Source organism: Stylophora pistillata, chromosome 7, assembly GCF_964205215.1.
Source record: "Stylophora pistillata chromosome 7, jaStyPist1.2, whole genome shotgun sequence".
Classification (NCBI taxonomy): domain Eukaryota; kingdom Metazoa; phylum Cnidaria; class Anthozoa; order Scleractinia; family Pocilloporidae; genus Stylophora; species Stylophora pistillata.
Window position 1 is genome coordinate 28320397 of NC_142525.1, and position 20532 is coordinate 28340928.

Consider the following 20532-nt stretch of genomic DNA (forward strand, 5'->3'; position numbering starts at 1 on the left):
TTGTGGAGTCTGTGAACTCCTGGGGAGTGTCCTCTTCCTCCCATATGCTGCAGAGAATGCGTTAAGGCTTACTGGTCTGTGGAAGGCTGTTACTGGTCTGTGCAAGGTTGTGGAAGGCGTTAAGGGTTACTGGTCCTGCAACCTTGTAGATTTCTGCAGGGATCCCATCCTTGCCGGGGGCTTTTCCTGAGCTGGTCTGCTTGATGGCCTTCTGGACCTCCTCCATGCTGGGAGGGAAGTCGAGGCTGTCTACTGTGGGTCTCTGAGGGATCTGGTCCAGTGCTTCATTGCTAACAGTAGAGGATCTGTTGAGAAGGATGCTGAAGTGTTCCCTCCATCTTTCGTTGATGGCGTTCTTCTCCTTCAGTAGAGTGCCATTTGTTGACAGGAGAGGGGTTGTGCTAGGCCGGGACGGTCCGTACACTGCCTTGATGGTGCTGAAGAACATCTTCGAGTTTTTCATATCAGCCCATAGTTGTACTTCTTGGGCTTTGTTCTTCCACCATTCATCCTCCATGTGGCGTAGGGTGGTCTGGGCTCGGTGCTGAAGCTGTTTGAAGTTATCACGCTTAGAGATGGAGGAAAGATCATTCTGCCAGGCCACAAATGCCTCCTGCTTCTCGTCTAAGAGCTGGGTGATGGCTTGATCGTTCTCATCGAACCAGTCCTGGTGCACTCTCTTTTTTGGACCAAGTATCGACTGAGCTGCCTCCTTCACCATCGAGCTAAACTGATCCAATTGTTGCTCTGGAAGGTGAAATACCCAGACCCTCCAAATGGCTAACCTGTTTGGAATGTAGAACAGACCAATGTTGGTATCACTGATAAGTACGTTGACGACAAGTCTTAAAATGTCCATCATGTCATACACCAACTCAGTATATACTAAAACAGTGGATAACCCTCAAGGCGCGCTCTGATTGGCTACTCAAACTTCGAATATCCTTTGCTATTCGCCTCCGAGCAACTCAAGCGGGAATTGAGCCCAATATTGAAACTGTTGCAGGTGTAAGGGAGTTAGTTCACCTTTTTATGCTATATTATCTCATTGCTTTAATATATACTAAACCAAAAATTCACCTAAGTGTCGGTGGCTCGTAGCGGATATCTACTTCGCCGCCTCGTGCCTTGGTACATACCCACCACTAGCCATCTCCACTTCGGTGGATAGTTGTTAATTAACCACTGTAAAGTTTCTGAAGCTAATGTTTTGGGCGTTAGCGCTTCGTTAGAGCGAAACTGACGGTCTGATTTACTGAGCTGTTGGCAAAAATAATTTCAAAACAACCCAAGAATACCCGAGATCTTTTTAATCCAGCACCTGTTTGATTGCTATGCACCAATTCTCATTTCAAGTCTCCCCTTTCTTTGCTTACTTACCAAATGGACATATGGAATAAAATAACCTTGCATGAATATAGCCACGGCTGCTGTATATATATCTAATTAACCAAGAGCGAGGGCCGTACTTGGAGAATATAGGCCCGAGGTCTTGACAGTACGGACCTCGCTACGCTCGGTCCGTACAAAAAAGACCGAGAGCCGATATTCTTCCAGTACGGTCCCGAGCAAGCTTGGTTAATAAGAGATTTATTATACGACTGAAGTTCAAAGGGACACAAGTGCGGTATCATTCGGGACCATTCGGGACAGTGCCCGGTCCAATACTGAGAGAATATTGACCGGCAATAGAGCATTTTGATTGGTTGATTTTAGTTATTGGCCCTCTGACTGCCCGAGACGTGTAATAAAAACACAGAATGCTTTGTTTTGCCATACTGATAAGTCAAAGAAAGGCTCTGGCTGTCGCTTTACTTCAAACAATTCCTCAAGGGGTGAGCGAAACGGCCTGTAGGTCAATGCTGCCAGCAACAACAGTAGCGATATGCCACTGAGTATGCGCAGAGAAGTAGACAGGCCATAGGGTTGAAGGATGTACTGTAGGACTGGGCCGAACATCAGCGTGCTAATTCCACTTCCTGTGGAACGTAAAGATGAAATTCAATTGACCACTTTCATAAATGGCTGCCGAATTAATATTCTTTTGTTTAAATTTAAATTAGCCTTTCTGGCCTCGCTTGAGATAATGTATTCTCTTGAATTTTGTGGTGGAGAACGAGGCCAGAAAGGCTAATTTAAATTTAAACAAAAGAATATCAATCTGGCAGCCATTTATGAAAGTGATCTATTAAAGGCAAAAGTTTTTTTTTTGTTTCTTTGTCCAAGAATTGATGAAACTTTAATAAGAGGATTTTCCCAAGAATTGATGAGTTGATTTGTTCCTTTGCCCAAGAATTTATGAAACTTTAATAAAGAGATTTGCTCAAGAATTGGTAAGGAAACCTTACTTAATATTCTTTTGTTTAAATTTAAATTAGCCTTTCTGGCCTCGCTTGAGATAATGTATTCTCTTGAATTTTGTAGTGGAGAACGAGGCCAGAAAGGCTAATTTAAATTTAAACAAAAGAATATCAATCTGGCAGCCATTTATGAAAGTGATCTATTAAAGGCAAAAGTTTTTTTTTTGTTTCTTTGTCCAAGAATTGATGAAACTTTAATAAGAGGATTTTCCCAAGAATTGATGAGTTGATTTGTTCCTTTGCCCAAGAATTTATGAAACTTTAATAAAGAGATTTGCTCAAGAATTGGTAAGGAAACCTTACTTAATATTCTTTTGTTTAAATTTAAATTAGCCTTTCTGGCCTCGCTTGAGATAATGTATTCTCTTGAATTTTGTAGTGGAGAACGAGGCCAGAAAGGCTAATTTAAATTTAAACAAAAGAATATTAATCTGGCAGCAACAACAGTAGTACCTCTTTAACAATGGCGCGCATGAATGTCAGTTATCATTTTATGCCCGCTTTTGGGAGAAAATTCTATTGTTCTGAAACATATCGTCGAAGCCAGGAAGGCCGGTTTGCATGAATATAAAAGAACAGTAGCTGGGCCTGTCACTTACGGAGGAGGTCTATTGTTTCCCAGTTTCTCTAGCATGATGTGACTCGTAGTATTACGCATTACTTCTCCTGTATAACATGCTGCCATTTCATTTCAGTTAAACTACAGCAGTTCGTAAAGCCGCCTGGGTTCCATCAGCAAAGCAAGCACACACACAAATTCAACATTTCTTATTTCACCATCAAAAAAGGCCTCGATGCAAGCAAAACACAAATTGCGCAAGCACAAGCACAAAGATCAAAACTTTTCCTTTTTTGAGCTAGTGCTTGTGCTTGTCACTGTTCAGTTTCACTTGGCATGTTTATCTTGACCTTGCGTTTGTGCATTTACTTGTGCTTGCGTCGCAAGTGAAAATCTGGAATAAGGGTTCCCCCAAAACTGCTGGCACCAACTATACTCTTGGACATAGAGTGGTAATGTGTTGCGAGCGTTTTGCCCACAACTGCACCAGCTAGGGCTCATGCTCCCGCTTTCGTACACTGAGCGAGTGCACCAGCCGACAGACAACCACATATTCCACTCCTGTTGGTAATCCAAGAAGGGAATACCTTCTCGTACCCCACAGGTGGTTAGTTCCGGATCAATGCCAGTATCGGAACGACTGTGCACTAGGAGAGGGGTAGGTGCGTGTTGTTTCTTAAAAAAAAGTAATTTTTCTCAACTTACCAGCGGTAACTATGCCGTTCACCAATGACAATCGCTGACAAAAATACTCCCCAGGGGCGGTAAGTGTGGGGAAGTAACAAAAGCTCGTCCCTATACCCCACAAGACGCCGTATGTCACATAGAGCTTTCTCAGGTCGGAAACGAATGTCGTCAAAAGCATTCCCAAGAAGCACAGCAAACCTCCAAGCAGTGCCACTACTCTGCAACCCAGTCTCTCACTGAGCCCGCTTGTGATTGGTCCAAATAGATACATAACTCCAACACTAACTGAACCCATCTATGCTGGAGAAGAAATGTAATTAACCGTTCTAAGCTATCAAAGGATTTACGAGTCTGATAAATCATATCGCAAGATAATAAGGTGAGGATTATGCCTTTAATGTAGATATGACAAACCTCGTAACGGTGTGGTGTCAACTTCCCTTCAAAATTTTGGTTTGTCAGCACGAAAAATTTCTCTTTTTCCACCCATAAACAATGGGCCATGTCGCCGCAACTGAAAGAGTTAGTCGAACCCTTATTCTCAATAAATCCCCCTAAGACACTCGTTCCTGGTCAGAAACAAATAAATGGTCCTTTCCTAAAGGATTTCTTTTTTAACACAAAGTTAAGCAAATTCATGTGGATAATATTAAAATAAAAATGATTAAGACGGAGAATACAGAATATGTGAGGCGAAATTTACGAACCTCATCGATAATTTGTGAATGCAAAAATAAGCGGCAAGATTTCCGCACAACCATGTACTATGGGAAGAAAAAAGCCGGAGTCCACAGACAATCTATTGTATTTTGCCATTGTTTTCTTTATCCAATAACTGCTTGAATTATAAATTATGGGGCGGTGCGGAAATCTTACCACTAACGGCGAAACTTGAACTTGACCCAAAGTAAACTAAGCAAGCTAGGACGTGCAAGGTACAAAATATGCATAATGAGGTGTATGTAAGAGCAAACAAAATCCCCAGAGGCCTAAGGCCTAAGATGAACACAGAGTTTAATAGTACAAAAAAAATCACAGTGATAGGTCAGAAATAGCTTAAAAGCAGCACCTAGTTACTTGAATTTTTTATGTGTAATTTGTGACCATTTGTCATGTCTGATCAGACAAAATACAAAATGACAGTTTTTTTTGGGGGGGAGGGGGTGTAAACGGAGAGCGAATGGCCAATGCAACAGACGTCTGAAGGAGGCTGACAAGAGGCGAAGTTTCTCGTACCAAAATATCAAAGATTTCGCCTCGTTCAGTCTTACCTCATTTCTTAAGAGAGCTGCACCTGGGGCGGATCCAGGGGTGGTTCGGGTGGTAGGGTCGAACCCCCTAAATTTTCCCTCAGAACACTGGAAATCATGTTTCCGAAGACCTAATTTTCAAAATCTCGGACCCCTCCGGAGGGGGACAATTCTCCGAACCCCCCTTGACTAAATCCTGGATCCGCCCCAGCTGCACTATGTGTTTTTCATATCAGTTACCGTTCGTTTTTCAGTGAAGTGAAGTGAAGTGAAAACCTTTATTAATTTATAAGACTCAGGGTAGCCCCTTCAGACGCAAAAAGCTGTCTGTTATCAATGGGAGCCCTGAGCAACAACATTAAAACATTACACTAAAACAGGAAATAATATAAATAGAGAACTATTTACAAGTAAAAGATTAAAAGATGTATAACACGAAATATCATTAAGATAATTCGTTAAAAAGAGTGCAACCATAATAATAGAAGGATCTTTTTGCAATCTCAGTTCTCACAGCAGGCGGATGTAAGAGGTTGCTTTGTCTAGTAGCACGCGCATGGATTGTATTATTACGTTTAAAATATTGTTTAAAATACTGGTGACATTGACCTTGCAGGCATTTCTTAACGAGTTTAAAGACAGATTTACGTCGGCGCTCCTCCAACGTGGGCCATTTCAGAACGTCCATTGCCTGCTTGCTGCGCACAGTTCTAGCCACTATCCTAGCAGCCCGGTTTTGGAGGGCTTCAAGGTCTTGTTTACGACCTTCCCCGCAACAGCCCCACACACATACACAGTACTCTAAAATAGGCCTAATTAGACTACAATACACTACATTTGCACTCTCTCTAGAAAGGCTTCTACGAAGCCTGCCGAGCATTCCTATGCGTTTTCCCGCCTTCGAAATTAGGTGCTTTATTTGCTCATTCCAGCTAAGGCGGTCATCAAAAACTATACCTAGATAAGTAAAATGAAAAACCCGCTTAATTACATTGTTATTTAAAATAATAGAAAAGGAGTTAACAGCAGATAGTCTAGGGGCGGTTCCGAAAAGCATAGCTTCAGTTTTTGTTACATTTACAGACAGACTATTAAAAGAAAGCCAGTCATCAATTTTAGACAGTTCAGCATTCAGCTTGTCTTGAATTACAGAGGCTTGAGAGGATGAACAGTATAGAACAGTGTCATCGGCGTACATCAGAATATTGCAATCGGACACTACTTCCTGTAAATCATTAAGTGCGGTTAGTGCGGTTCAGTGCGGTTAAATCTACCAAGCCCTGGAAAAAATCTTTGAACAAAACAACATTGACCAAACTTTTGTGACATTATTTTGTCTGTTCTCTAATTTACCATGTTGAGAGCAAAAACAAATTTTCCACTAAAGCTAATTTTTCGTTCCTATGAACCAATAAAGCCGACCGTGAAAATAATGGTGTTCAGTTGGTGGTGATTTTTGCAGAGACTACAAAAATAAAAAGACGAAATAGCCTTTTCATTTGGCGAGCACCGAGGTTGGACGAAACAGCTTACGTCTAGTTCAGTTTTTACACTGTTACGTGATCGCCCGATGTCGTCTACACGACAGTATATTTATGGTGTTTTCCAGAAATTCACCACCGAAACTGTATAAATTTTCGCTTGGAGACTAAACTTTATGAACTCAAAGAACCTCACAAAGGAGTTTTTTAGTTTGATTCTTGGTGTGTTCTGAGATAAGGAACATTAACAAACACACGACAAAAACAATCGATATGGTGTGAAATCAATTCGTTCAATTCTGGTATTTGCATATCTGCAAACTTTAACCGGACTTTCACAACCATGAAACAATTGAGAGTTTTAAGCATGATGCTTACAGTAAACTCTTAACGGCAAATATTTAACTTTTCTCTGTCTGCTTTCAACCTTTTATGAACTAAAATCAAAATGTTTAAAGCAAAAGTGAAAAAAAAAAAAGAAAAAGATTTTCCGCTTTCTCCCAACAGGGCAGATTAAGGATTGTCATTACATTTCCGTTTGACACTTACGCAAACAGCCAATGGCAATTCTTTCTCTTGACTGCACTACAATACGTAATTATATTCCATTAACACAGAATCTCACCGGTTTCTGCCTTGGACCTTTTGTACTCCTCCAGTAATGTCGTGTACAAAATACCAAACGAGTTGTGGATCCCCGTCACAATCGACTGTGTCACAAATGCTGCGCCACACATCATCCACCCCCATCCTCCATTTGGAATAATTTTGAAGAGGGCTAGTCGATCCAGCTTTGCAGTTTGGATTATCGAGGAAGATTCATCGTGCACTCATCCACAGGTGGCCCAAGCTCTCTTTGAGAATCACACAAGGAACACGATTTGCATATTCATAAGGATTTGTATGGGATTTTCTACAAGATATCCACAGAGATAGTTAAAAGTGAAAATATTAAATAAAAATGGCTTACCTTGTTCCATACGTGTGTTGTTTGCTCCTGGTGTCGTTATTTTAACGATTTCACTTGATTTAAGCGGTTGTTTTTAATCCTGGTTTTCTACCACATAAAGAGAAGACATGTCTTCTCTAGTCTCCTTCGCAGCCGTTGTTTGGGCTCGTCACGCAACGCTCCCTGGTTGGTGGGGGAGGGAGCGTTGCGTGACGAGCCCAAACAACGGCTGAGAAGGAGACTATGTCTTCTCTTTATGCGGTAGAAAACCAAGATTAAAAAAAAAACCGCTTAAATTAACTGAAATCGGTAAAATAACGACACCAGGAACAAACAACACACGTATCGAACTAGGTAAGCTATTTTTATTTAATATTTTCACTTTTAACTATCTCTATGGATATCTTGTAGAAAATCCCATACAAATCCTTATAAATCGATATGCAAATTGTGTTCCTTGTGTGGTTCTGAAAGAGACCTTGGGCTGCCTGTGGCTCATCCTGAGGAGCTCATGGCTGACAGGGACAAAACAATTCAAGAGAGAAAATGACAATGAATTAATAAGGAAGGTGAAAGGTAAATAGAAAAAGGTATGATGTCAATTTTAATCTCTAGGGGCCTGCGGCTCCGTCAGTTGGTAAGGGAGACATCGAACCTTTTCACGAAATCGTCGATTGAGGAAGCTCAATCAAATTTCAGCGCCAGGAATGTCACCTTGAAACAAAAGGGACAATTAGCAGTAATCACAATACCTCTACTGGTGTTTAGAGGAAAAAAATAACATTATCCAGTTGCTTGTTTCATTTCCTTTCCTGTCAGCCACAACATGACACATCCTACGACTTAGCTACTGGTACTGGCGTCCTAATGAACGCTGGGATTCGCTAACCCAGTGCCAGGTCCCTCAGAGAGCGAGTTGTTCGCGTGCATTCGATCTGTGTGTTGTTGGAGGATGAAATGCAGAGACGAAAACTTTCGAATCTTTTTTTTCAAAAGTGAGTTCACACAAGCCTCTTTTTTTCATTCCATTATAGCCGATGAGATCAAGAAACAATAACCCAAGATACATTTGATTTGCATTTGTGTTCATTCATAACATTCTCAGCTGTTTTGCTCTTCATTTCTCTATTTTTTGGTAAAGAAAGGTAACACTTTTAGTCCGATAGATTTACTCAGAAATGAACTTTAAAGATAAAAATCGCAGAGCATGCTCAGAGTTGGAAATGTAAATTTGTCGGGTTACCAGAAAATCGCGTGTTACCGAATGGAACGGAAAACTGAATAAAAGGGAACATTGAACAACTCATATAGCAGACTTCAGCACGCGAAATCTGATTAAGCAGTTTCGTCTCGCCAAATTTGCACAAATCGAAGTTTTTTTTAATGAAATCGTTTCCTTTCTCGCGCTTGGCATGAGCTCTAAACGTAAATGTTGCTGAAAAATTGCTCAGAAAGGCAAAAATTGCTTGAGTTTGCCAGAACTAAGGTAATGGGAAATGTAGAGCCAGGTGTATTCGTTCTGAAAATTCACGATATCCTTAGACCTAGGTTTGACATAAAGGGCCTATGGTGAGATCTTGAAAAATTTAGAGTTAATGTCATGATCTTTGTAAACCTCGGAACCAGATTCCACTCGTTTCACGTCAGTGGTCTATAAAAACTCAAACAGAAAAAACTTAATTAATCTTTTAAATCGGCACTTTAAACCCCCACGCTATCAACATACACTTTTCATTCAATTAATTCATTCTTGTGTTTTTCACTTTACCATGATCTCACTGATAGTGCGGCTCCATCTTTCTGCACATAAACCACACACAACCCACAATTCCTTTATTCGCTCTGGAGAAGGGCTAACGCTCCAAAGCTCAGCTTCGGAAACCCTTTACGATTTGCATCATCAACCCAGTTGATAAAACCTTTGTAATACGGATTTGCACCTCCCCACCCACCCCTCCCCCCGACTCCCCACCGACGCACCGACGCCTAATAGTTGATGCTATTTCGCTCCAATCAAAATGACGTTATCTTGGTCCAATAGAGAGAGCTGAGGTATGTTTGTCCGCCTTTTGATCACCGTTTCTACACTCTCATTTCTTCGTTTAGTTTTAACATTATCCTGGTTGTTGACGTAGCAACGCTGCTTTATGACTAAGAAAACGATTGTAAGGGTATTTGTCACATTAATCTAAAAAAAGTCTTGCTTTTTAGCTTTAATCACCATTATCTATCAACAGCTTTGATACTGAACTCAATTGCTAAACAAAGAAATTTTGAAGGGAAAAAGTGTGGCTCGAAATTAAAACTTGTGATTTTCAGTAGCGTGCTTTGCGATTTTGTTGTCTCATAGCGAAAAAAAAAAAAAAAAAAAAAAAAAAAAAAAAAGAAGAAAAGAAAAGAAAAAGAAGAACTTTGATTTGTAAAACGCGAGTTACCACGTTGATGTAACCGCTGCGAGAAGTGGAAATCTATGCTACATGTAGTTCAAGTTTTCAAATGTCTGGGAGACACATTCGTTTCGCAAGGTCGTACAATTTTAGTGTCGGAGCAAAATTATGAACGAAAATTTACTCTACGGCTGGAACACCACCTTAGGTTTATAACTTAAAACGTTTCGGACCTTTAAATTTTCTAAAGAGGTTAATTGAAATGAAAAGAAAGAATATTTTTTCAAGTGATCTTATACGCAGATTATAGAAGGAAGCCTTCTTAAAATTCTAGAAGTGTTATGTAACCATTGAAGTGACAATCAACAGAGACTCTCCCCCTTGTTTAGATTGTGATTGAGATCGGTAATCACAATATTTTTTCTTTTTTCCTCTTATTCTTAAGTTGAACGTTGAAGCTTGAGCGGCCAAAGGACTCTACATCTGACTTCTACGGTTCAAATACGTTAATAACGCAGGTTTAAACTTAAAGGGTTGGCAGAAATTACTGCATCTCTAATTGGAACCATGACGCAAATAATTTGAATATAAAGATAGATATTGGGAAACATCCTCTATTCATTAATACAGTAATTACTTTCGATCACTCGGCGATTCATCTGTCTATCTGTGTAAGTTGATATATCTTATCAACAAATCATTCACTTTTCATGCAGCTGCTTCTAAACTGTGGAACGATCTTTCGAATCTTTAACAGGTTTAAGAAAGCTATTGAGAATTTTTTATTTGCAAAAGCTTTTTAAGTCTTTGTATGTAATTTTTATGTTTCTACATCTTCTTAATCATCATTTTTATTTCTAGCTTTATCATCTAGGTATAGTCAATTTTTTAACATTGTAATGTGCAATTACAGATTTCTATGGCTTGCACTCGTTCAAGAGTTTTAATTTTTTAGATGCTTCTTTAGAGAAACGATGACGAGACGGATAAAACCACAATAAATCCACACCGAATAAATATGTTCCAAGAAAATTTCTCTTCAGTTGTTTTGAAACTCGAGGTATCAGGCTTCAACCAGGAATAATGTCACAGTCGTATATGGCTCACGTACTACTTGAATAGTTCAATAGTTTGGAGAGTATTCAGGCAAGCTGAAATAGAGCCAATGCGAAGAGAGCGTAAGGAGAGCGCAAAAGTCGATACTCGTGTTCGTAGAGGAGTAGAAAGAAGCTAAATTTCTGATTGGTCGAGAGGAAAAGTTTTCTAACTTTATAACGCGCCGGAGCGCGATTCAAGTGGTCGTGCTAGTGCAACTCTGCATCACATGTCGTGCAAAGAGAGCGGATCACTCGTTTCATCGCCCAACCTCTCTCTCCGCCCTGAAGTTACTCCTCTTGCGTGAGAATTACTCTTAGTGCTCCCTTTCACTTGCCTCTTACCGCCCATAGAACGCCCTATGGAAAAATCAAAATTAAACGCGTGTCGCGAGAAAACCTCGTGGCACTGAATGGGATGACTTATTCTTAGATTATCGTGGGATTATAGAAAACAGAAGTGGTCTAAAAATAACTTAAAAGCGATTCCCTTGGGAATCAGTCATTATGTGGGATCCAGTCTCCGAATTTTCTCTTCTCCTGTAAGATGCCATTCCGGCTGTTGAAATCGAGTTGAAAACTGCTTTATTTATATCCTTCAAGTTTGTCATAAAAGCGACTTAAGATTATACAAATGTAGATCTTCTAGTCAAAGCTCATATCGTAATTTGATATATCATTCCACCCAGATAAAGTAAATTTGTAGATTTCTCAAAACTACCCAACATATTCGTTTGAACTATAAAGCTTCCCAGGTCGCATTTTCGTCCACGAATTAAATTGTAACTTTTTAAAAACATGTCAGCTATCACAAAAGCAATTGAAAGTCTCGAAAAATTGCGTAAATAGCTGTTTTCTGTTTTCTCAGTAAGGAACAAATATTCGATTGTCAACATGTCAGAAGTCATTCAATAATTTTCCTTGCGCGTAGGGTTTCAGCGCCTCACCGGCCCTAAATACCCCAACAATGTTTCGGGATAATCAACATTCTCTCTAACTCCCATGTAAGCGAATAAAAAGCGGGTCTGAAAACTTACAAAAATGACAGCGAAACATAGACAAGTTGCCAGAAGTTATCACTATCCTAATCGTCAAACATATTAAGATCGTTCGTTTTGTGTTAAAAACTTTTTCCACATTGTTAATTAAGACAGAACATACTTAGAGAAAAACGGCAAACTTTGCGGTCGATTTAAAGGTTTCCGCGGGGGTCTTTCGTAGACGTAATTCCTTGATTTGCAATTATGAAAACTAATCTGAAATGCCTGATTTTCATTTTTTGACTTTCTGGGATTTTGTAATAGTTTTAACGCGAAATAGTTTGAACTCGCTATAGGGGGTTGATAGATATTTGTTTACAATGCATAATTTAATATTTTACTCTCGAGGTCTTCCTGTCAGGGAATGAGAAAATAACACAAAAAATTTTCAAAACAAATCGTGACCTGTTTGCGTTACCGCTAGGAGATGTCGCGTCAGAATTCTTCGATGGAATCTCGGCATTTTTCAGAGTAGGTTTATCCGATTATGCGGTTATGATTTCGAGAGCAATAACAGTTTGCTTTTATGCCGCAGGTCGTTCGAAAGTCCGGCCAAAACATCTGGCCATTTCAAATAAATGCTCGCTCTCCACTTAATTATTTATCGTATTCAACAAATATAAACTCAAATTGACTTACAAAAAGAGTCATAACTTTGCAAACTCGGTTGTTAAGGATAATTGAGACTTTGGTGAAACAACGTCAGACGGTTAGAGGGTATGCGCCTGGCTATCATTGTTATCAGCTATAGCGTATCCCTTTGAGAAAAAATAAGCCTTTGATTTGTAACAGCCGGACTTAGGACCGTCCCATTAACATTGTCAGAGGATGTCAATGCGCTCTAAACGTACTGCACTGGAAAATTCGAGAGCAGAAAACGGGCAAAATGGTGTGCGTCGACAAAAAGTTCAGATCAACGTTCGCGGCGAGATGTTCGAAACATATGAACACACTTTGTCTCGCTTCCCGAGGACCTTACTGGGGTCTCAAGCTAAAAGAAGCCGCTTTTACAATCCGATTCGGCGAGAATATTATTTTGATAGAGATAAGGCAGTTTTTAACTCAATACTTTTTTATTATCAATCAAATGGAATCCTCTCCAAGCCGGAAACTGTTTCGTACGAGATATTTTCGTCGGAGTTAAAGTTCTTCCAACTCGATGGCTTTTACGAAGATTCCGATGAAGAACTCGATTCAGAACTCGCTGCAGCAGCAAGACGGAAAGCGGCCGAAAGTTTGCCGTGCTTGCGAAAGTTCAAGAGGACGAGAAGAAACGTGTGGCGTTTTTTTGAACAACCAATTACTCCGGCGGAGAGATTGTACACAAAGTTTTCGTTGATATTGACCGTTTTATCGCTAGTTTCTTTGTGCCTGGAGTCACTGCCAAATCTACCAGAGAAATCGGACCATCTTCAGAATCAGAAAGGGAATTCAACAATGCCAGCTGTAGATTACGATATTGTTTGGTCGTCTGTTGAAGTTGTCTTTACAATATGGTTTACTGTGGAGTTGATTCTTCGTTCAGTGTGCGCGCCAAAGATCGCGCAATTCGTGCTCTCCTTTAGTTTTTTAGTGGAAATTACTGCCTTGTCGCCGTTGTACGTGAAAATCATCGTTACGAGCGTTACGGGTCAAGATGCAAGCTACGTGGTACCTGATCGGATTCTGCGTTGTCTTCGCTTAGCGAGGCTACTGAAACTTAAAAGATATAGCGTCGGCATACGACTTCTGTTTGAAACCATTGTGGACAGTCGCGAGCATATGAGCTTGTTTATGTTATGCATAGTGTTCAACACTATATTTTTTTCTAGCTTCGTGTATTTTTCCGAGGGCGAAGGGGAAAGCTCTCAATTTACTAGTATTCCAGCGACATTCTGGTTCACAATTATAACCCTTTCAAGTGTAGGGTACGGTGACTTCGTCCCGACCTCAGCGGTAGGAAAGCTGGTGGGCACATTTTGTTGTATCGGGGGCACTTTGGCCATGTTTTGTTTTACCCCTGTGTTGTTCACGGAATTTCGAAAATCCTGGCAGCGTTATTATGCGGAGATGTTGGAGATTAAAGCGCAAAGGGGCGAAGATGCCCGAGAAGACGATCAAGTTCACTACAGAAGCCAAACTGTACGTCTGCGATGTCAGGATGAAGTGTCTCAGGCGCTACTGGAAAAAGCGAATGCTGTACATGGATAACAGCGGAGATTTTATCAAGTTTAATTCAATTCTTTTATTTAGTCAATTGCCACTGGTGGCGAGTTGAAATCTCTTGTCCTCGAGGAAAAACGTCTCAGCGAATTACTAGAGTTTCTCCTCCATTTTCAAGACAAGCGCTTTATCATGGTAACTCAAGAAGGCGCTCTTGGCGGTAGGAGCTCGTCTAATCAGTTTAACCAAGCTAATTTTGAGCGAATCACTTCGAGTGTTACAAAATGCGAAGCTATGGGCGACTTTGCTATCCTTCGTACTGTGGTTCGCATCAGAGAACATCAGCCACCTTATTTCCAAATTTAATTTCAAAGCTACCAAGACTTTCGCTCCGAGGAAGGGCTAACACTCGAAACGTCAGCCTTGAAATTCCTTACGATGGCCAATTTGCTTTATCAACTCAGTTGATAAAACCAAAATTACCTTTTTACCCCCACCGACGCAGCACCACAGTTTCTTTTAGAAACTTACCCCCTTTATTCACTTGAATAATACAATTTTGATTGAAAGCACAATACGAATTTTCTGAGCCGGATTATTTCAATTATTACATCCGACGTAATTCCTTCCAGGTTCAAATTATTTTGCACACAGGAAACAACTTAGTATTTCACTCACAATGCATTTGTTGCTTAACGAGTTTGCTTCTCCGCTGCATTATCGTCATCTTTCTGTTTACATTCCCAAGACACGAGATCGTAACTTTGACTTTTTTTTTAAACTACGGGTTTTTAATGAAGGTAATCCGAATTCAATAAAATTTTGCCCAATTAAATCCTGCATGGGGAGAATCTAACTAAATGTTTCATTCTTCATGTAAACGTCCAAGAAACGTTTTGCGTATGTTTTGCGTTACTGGTTTTGTAAACGGCTTTGTCCTTCTTTTTACTAAGTCAACTGCTACAACAAAGATTACAAAGCCGTAGACAACAATAGAGCTGTGAATTTTCAAGACAAAATACAACTCTCGGTGAAAAAGCAAAACATGCTGAACAGATGCGGATAGGATACCATCGAGGAGCCCACGCTGAGAAAAATCGAAAACACAATGCATGCACATAAATTGTTGTAAGGAGATAATAGATTTATTGCACTAATTACCAATATATATATACAGTATAGAAGTTGGATCAAGATAAGTTGGTCCCTTGTACCAGAGATGCTACAATAAGTCGCTTTCAGCCGGGAGGAAAAATAATAAAACAACTGTACTTGTTTTTCCCTAAGTGATATAATCTGAGTGCGGAGTTGGGTACATCCTTTTTTAGCGTTGCGGTTTTAGACATCTGATAATTTTTCGCTTTTAAGGAGGGGTCTTCATAAGTGATAGGGAAATAATCAATTTTCCTTCGCTGAAGACAAACTTCTTCTTTGCGAATCATGCCACCGTAAGTCAAAATCTTTCAATCGATCTCTAAAAAGTTTTCACCACATATTCATCGAGAAAATGCATGACAGTAAAGGTTTACTTGTACCAGAAGAACTTTATCGGTAGAAGCCGAAAAAAGTTCGTCTCAGGGCCTTAGTTAATCTTTAATGCCTTCTCCCAAAGTAATTTTCTCGCAGAAGCTTATCCTTGGGAAGTAAGTCGACTACGAAGGATACATCGCTACCAGATAAGATGTCTCATACCGCTTGCTACGAGAGTTGAGTCGGAATCATGTCAAAATCAAAATCAAGACGACACGAAATCAAGGGGGATGTACTTTACATGCTGTTCAAACGCCAATTTGCAGTTTTGGGCTGATTTGTGGGTTCCGAGTGATATCTTATCCAAATCGTATATTCAAATAAAAAGCACAGCATAAGATGAACACTGTGGCCTTATCAAGATTTTATCACATGACTACGTTACTTCGTTGTGTGCTATTTCTTGATCCATGCCATGCTCCTTAACAATGAAAGCAAAGTTCCTGAACTGTTCTTCGTTCTCTTGTGCATTTTCCCCGATTTTCTAGTTTCTCGCTTTTCATTTACTATTTAATTCCCCACTTTCCCTTTCCCGTTTTTCGTTCCCAGTTTTCACTTTTCTGTTCGTTTCTCGTTCATTATTTTTATTAATTTCATTCCGACCTTCGTTTTTGGTTCCTCGTCTTCTTCATTTTTCTTTCGTTTCTGTTCTCCGTTTTTCCGCTTTCCCAACCCGTGTTTGGCTTTTTCAAGTTGAGTCATAAGGCCGACTAAATTGGTTGTCTATGACAAGGTCGTGAAATGGACGAATTTTGACTTACACTAGGATTTGAGGCATACCCATGTAGAAGGCAGAAGCCTGGGGTACAACTGCAGAGAGGGTCAGGGGTCTACCTCGTCCCCATTCTCCTTGAGAGCGAGGGTAACCGACATAGAGCGCGAAGAGTGATAGAAAGAGCAACAATGAGGGAGGAACACAGTCAATCGTCTCCTCGTCTTCCTCCTTCCCATAATCCCTTTCTCCGCCACTTAAGCAACGCGCACATTTTAGAGGCTCCTGAAAAAGGTCAGTTCGTTGACCACTATCCTACCACAGACAAAAAACAAGGAGAAACAAAGAGTGCCCTCCCACCCCCATTAGATGGCAAGAACAAGCCACTTCCCCCCCCCCCCAATTCCATGCCGGGAAAGCTGTTCATTTCGGTCTTCACATTTACCAGTCTTTCGTCATGAAAAGTTACGACATATTGCGTTTCCTCGGAAGATGATTTGCCGGATCAGTAAATGGTTTGAACCCGGGGGTAACATGTGAAAGTGTAGTGTGATCGTCCGGGTGAGTGTAGTCCTGAGAAGGACTGTTGTCGGTGGTAGTGACTGACGTTTCGACAACCTGTGTGGAAGTCATCATCGAGTCAAGACGCTGACACGCTAAGAAATGCATGCTTTATTGATTTCAGAAACTTTCATTTATGAAGTAAGATAAGTCAGGAGCTAGGTTGTACAGATATTTTATACGAAGACATTGTATCTCTCAAGAACTGGAGATAAGAGGTACAATCAAGGGATCACGGCAGAATTTATTTTCCCTTGATTTCGGGCGTCTTTCCCCTATTTCGAGTCGCCATGTTGCGTACTAACCTCGGAAAGTCGCCGCTTCGCGGCTCAACATAGCGGTCAGCGGATAAAAGAGGAAAAGCAACATGGCCACTCGAAATACGGGAAAGACGCCCGAAATCAAGGGAAAATAAATTCTGCCGTGCTCCCTTTGTACAATGCAGCTCTTAAAAAGATTACCGGGAAAATAGCCGGCGTGTTTTGACGTCAACAATTAACAAAGGGAATTTTAAAAAAATGTAGTTAGTTCCCATGAAGTTCATTGATTTTTACCTCAAGAAACGGCTAATAATTTAGAAGCTTAAGAATTAACAAGGATTAGATAGTGGGAAGGTTCCCTAAAGAACTTCAACATCTTTCTTAAAAATTCGTGAAAACAAACAAAAACAAAAAAAAAAGAAGACGAATATACTCGGTAGGGAGTTCTTTTTCTCCCTTTTCCAGTTGTAACTTATAGAGAGGCACCCTAGGTGGTGATCACTTTAACTTCTACCTCTGAGTATATCTTTACTTACGTTAGCTGTATGCAAAGCGGAGACAAGCGGGAAAAGATGAGAGCAACGTCCTTGCTGAAACTTCAACAAATCAACCAAAGTTTGTAACCGGAAATAAAAGATAACTTCAATTTTTTCGTTCTTGGTATCTTGCGGCTTTTTCGCTCAACCATTCAAAGGACACACAGTAGATCGGGACAATACCACCAGCGCTTCCAGTTAACAAATGGTAAACACCACAGCGTACACTATTGAGTTATGGATGCACGTGGGAGGTTGCTAAGCACGAAAGAAGCGTAAGAGTCGCTCGAGGCGATAGCCGAGAGCGACTCTAGCTTCTTGAGTGCTTAGCAAACCTCCCAAGTGCATCCATAACTCAATAGTGTACGCTGTGGTGTTTACCATTTGTTTTATAACATAACATTGATACATTGTAGCTACAGAGTTCCGTTTTATTTAACAAATCTTACGCGACCAGAAAAAACAAGCGCGCGCGGAAAAATAGTCTTTGCATTTGCTCAAGTCAGCAGCGTACACCCATGGGCAAATGGGGGACGCTTAATTGACCAATCAGAGCGCGCGCTTTACTTTGGTTATTTTGTAATGTATTCCTTTCTGACCTTTTAACTGACGGTGGCGTCCAGAGTTGAACGAGATGAGGGTGACCTAAACAGTCTGAACAGATATCAAGAGAAAATGAGCTGCGTTTAATTTGAGTTAAATAATAAAGAGCCCTCCCCCCCCCCCTCCGAGACTGCAAACTAAATGAGCAAATGTAATGAAAATAGGTTGACTGAATTGATACTTCTTTATTAACCCTTTCACTTCCAAGATGATTGGTGATTCTCCTTCGGTAAGTTCCGAGAAATCGGTATTAAATCAACTAATAAGTCCTTTGCTGATATTTTTTTCTATCCTTATCAGTTGTCTGATTGATATTGTCAGGAGAAATTTTGTCCTGGTCACTGATCAAATAATATCCAGCCTGGCTGTAAAAAATCCAGTAGCGAAAAAAGAGGCTAGAGTCTGAACTCCGTAGCCTCTTTAATTTGTAATTAAAATAATCACAACGTTCGGTTTGAATAAAACTCCAAAACTTCTTAAAAATTCCAAACTGACGGGTTAAAGTAAGCATGAGCAACCAAACTAAACTCCGTAGAGAAAAACAGCAATGATACGTGCGAGGATATGTCTACGCCAATATTCAATGTCAATTAAGGTCAAACTTCCCGACGTGATTGGCTTAGTTACGAAAAATCACGCGCACCACGCGTGGCAAAAAAAAAAAAATAAAAACACAGAGGCGGGGGAAGGTGGGGCTAGGGGAGGAAAAAATGAAATTGAAATTAAAAAGATAAACAGATTGTCTACGCTGGTTTCTGTAGTTGTGTCCTTTCCCGCTTTGCACGAAGATAATTGATTCGAAAAATTATGGGAAAAATTATTTCTAATTGCTCATTTTAGCACTAGAAAACATTTTCCACTAGAATACATAAAACATCAGTTGAATGTTAAAAGTCCTTCCAAATCCAGGGCTTGTGGCATACTTCCTGGAAAATAACATAAAATTGATAAGTGAAGTTTTAGATGTTGATTCTTACTAATATTCTCACACAAAACATTGCTTTTTCTTATTTTAAACTCCGATTTATTCAGAAAAATATTGTAATCATTCCTGACAAGAGATCATAAACTATTTATAAGATGACTCCATGTTGGTAAGATGGCCCTATGTTGGTAAGATGGTCCCATGCCAAAAATCCCGCTTTTGGCGCCTGAAACACGCCTTAGCATAAGAATAAACGACAAAATTAGCTTATATTTTATTGTGGATAGGCGTTCACCGCCTTTACGGAAGTAGCTGGTCCCTGAATCCTATTTGCCTTTTCCTGCCCGATCTCTTTGGTTGCATTTTATCATTTCCAATTCTCGGCTACAAATCAAAAGCCTGATTTAAGGTAAAAGCTATCAAATCAGGTTACCTCCTTAGGGAGTAACTAGAGCTAGTCTGAGCCAAAGCCAGAAGCAGAACCAGACCCGGAATCACTCAATTGATTGTCGAGGTTATTCGTGTCGTCAGATTCGCCACCTCTGCCAGCAATCTTATCCAGCATCCGTTCGTCTATGCCACGTGAATCTTGACGAGAAACATGCACAGGACACCCAGGGGCATTGGGTTTTGCCAGGCGGAGAAAATCTGAAAAAGCCGATTAAATTTACCATTTGGAGCTTTCCTGTAGCCCTTATTTTATCTTTATTTGTTCGTTTGTTGTTTATTTGACCGTTTGTTTGTTGTTTTTGTTTTTCAGCGTTTTACAAAATGCAAAAGTTACTAAGTTAATGTGATACCTTTTTAGCTTGAACCCCATTCATGCCAACAAAACATATTTAGTTAAACCAAGTTTAAATGAATTAATGAAAATCAGGAAGAGAGCGCTGAAAATCTGAATTTTCAATACGATTTAACTTATCGCCAAATCTGATCTTCAATGTGTTACGTTTGAATGTGACAAACATCGGTTTAAGCAGCTTCTGTGAAGAAATAAAACTAAACCATATTTAACAAGACAGCCATGTTTCATGACATGTTTAAGCTTTGGAGTGAATGGAGTACTATTTATTTATATATTTATTTATTTATTTATTTATTTATTAAACTTCCACTGAGTAAAATCAAATAATAATAAGAAAGATAAATAAGCTCAACAGTGAAACGAAAAGCGAAAAGCAAAAAGCTCAGTGGGGAACAATCATAACAGAGCAAGCTCCAACTAGGTGAAACTAGTTACGTCTGAGGGCATTTGGTCATTGCTAAGATAAGTTCAAATTCAAATTATGTCCGCTCGAGGGAAAAATAGTTATTCAGTGTTTCCTCCAACCTTGCAATTCATGCAGATGGTGTTTATGAATTGAGCTTGATGTCACCGATAAAATCGTTATGGCTAAAATAAGCACAAGGAAGGCAGTCTTCATCGCTGATTTCTCACCCAAAGGATTGCCAATCT

General features: G+C 40.0%; 1 protein-coding gene, 1 long non-coding RNA gene and 1 pseudogene across 2 annotated transcripts; 1 reads left to right on the forward strand and 2 right to left on the reverse strand.

Annotated features, from left to right (window-relative positions):
• Nucleotides 1-720: 720 nt before the first annotated feature.
• Nucleotides 721-10332, reverse strand: LOC148727363 (monocarboxylate transporter 10-like; annotated as a pseudogene).
• Nucleotides 10333-12475: 2143 nt separating this feature from the next.
• LOC111330608 (potassium voltage-gated channel subfamily A member 2) lies at nucleotides 12476-15847 on the forward strand. The gene has a single exon (XM_022935494.2). It carries the CDS (start codon nucleotides 12636-12638, stop codon nucleotides 13995-13997), a length of 1362 nt encoding a protein of 453 aa, XP_022791229.1. The 5' UTR covers nucleotides 12476-12635; the 3' UTR covers nucleotides 13998-15847.
• Nucleotides 15848-18554: 2707 nt separating this feature from the next.
• On the reverse strand, nucleotides 18555-20532 carry LOC148727364 (uncharacterized). Its single transcript, XR_015990092.1, has 3 exons — nucleotides 20407-20532; nucleotides 19510-19724; nucleotides 18555-19077 (listed from the first exon to the last, which is right to left on the reverse strand). It is a non-coding gene; the product is annotated as an uncharacterized LOC148727364 (long non-coding RNA).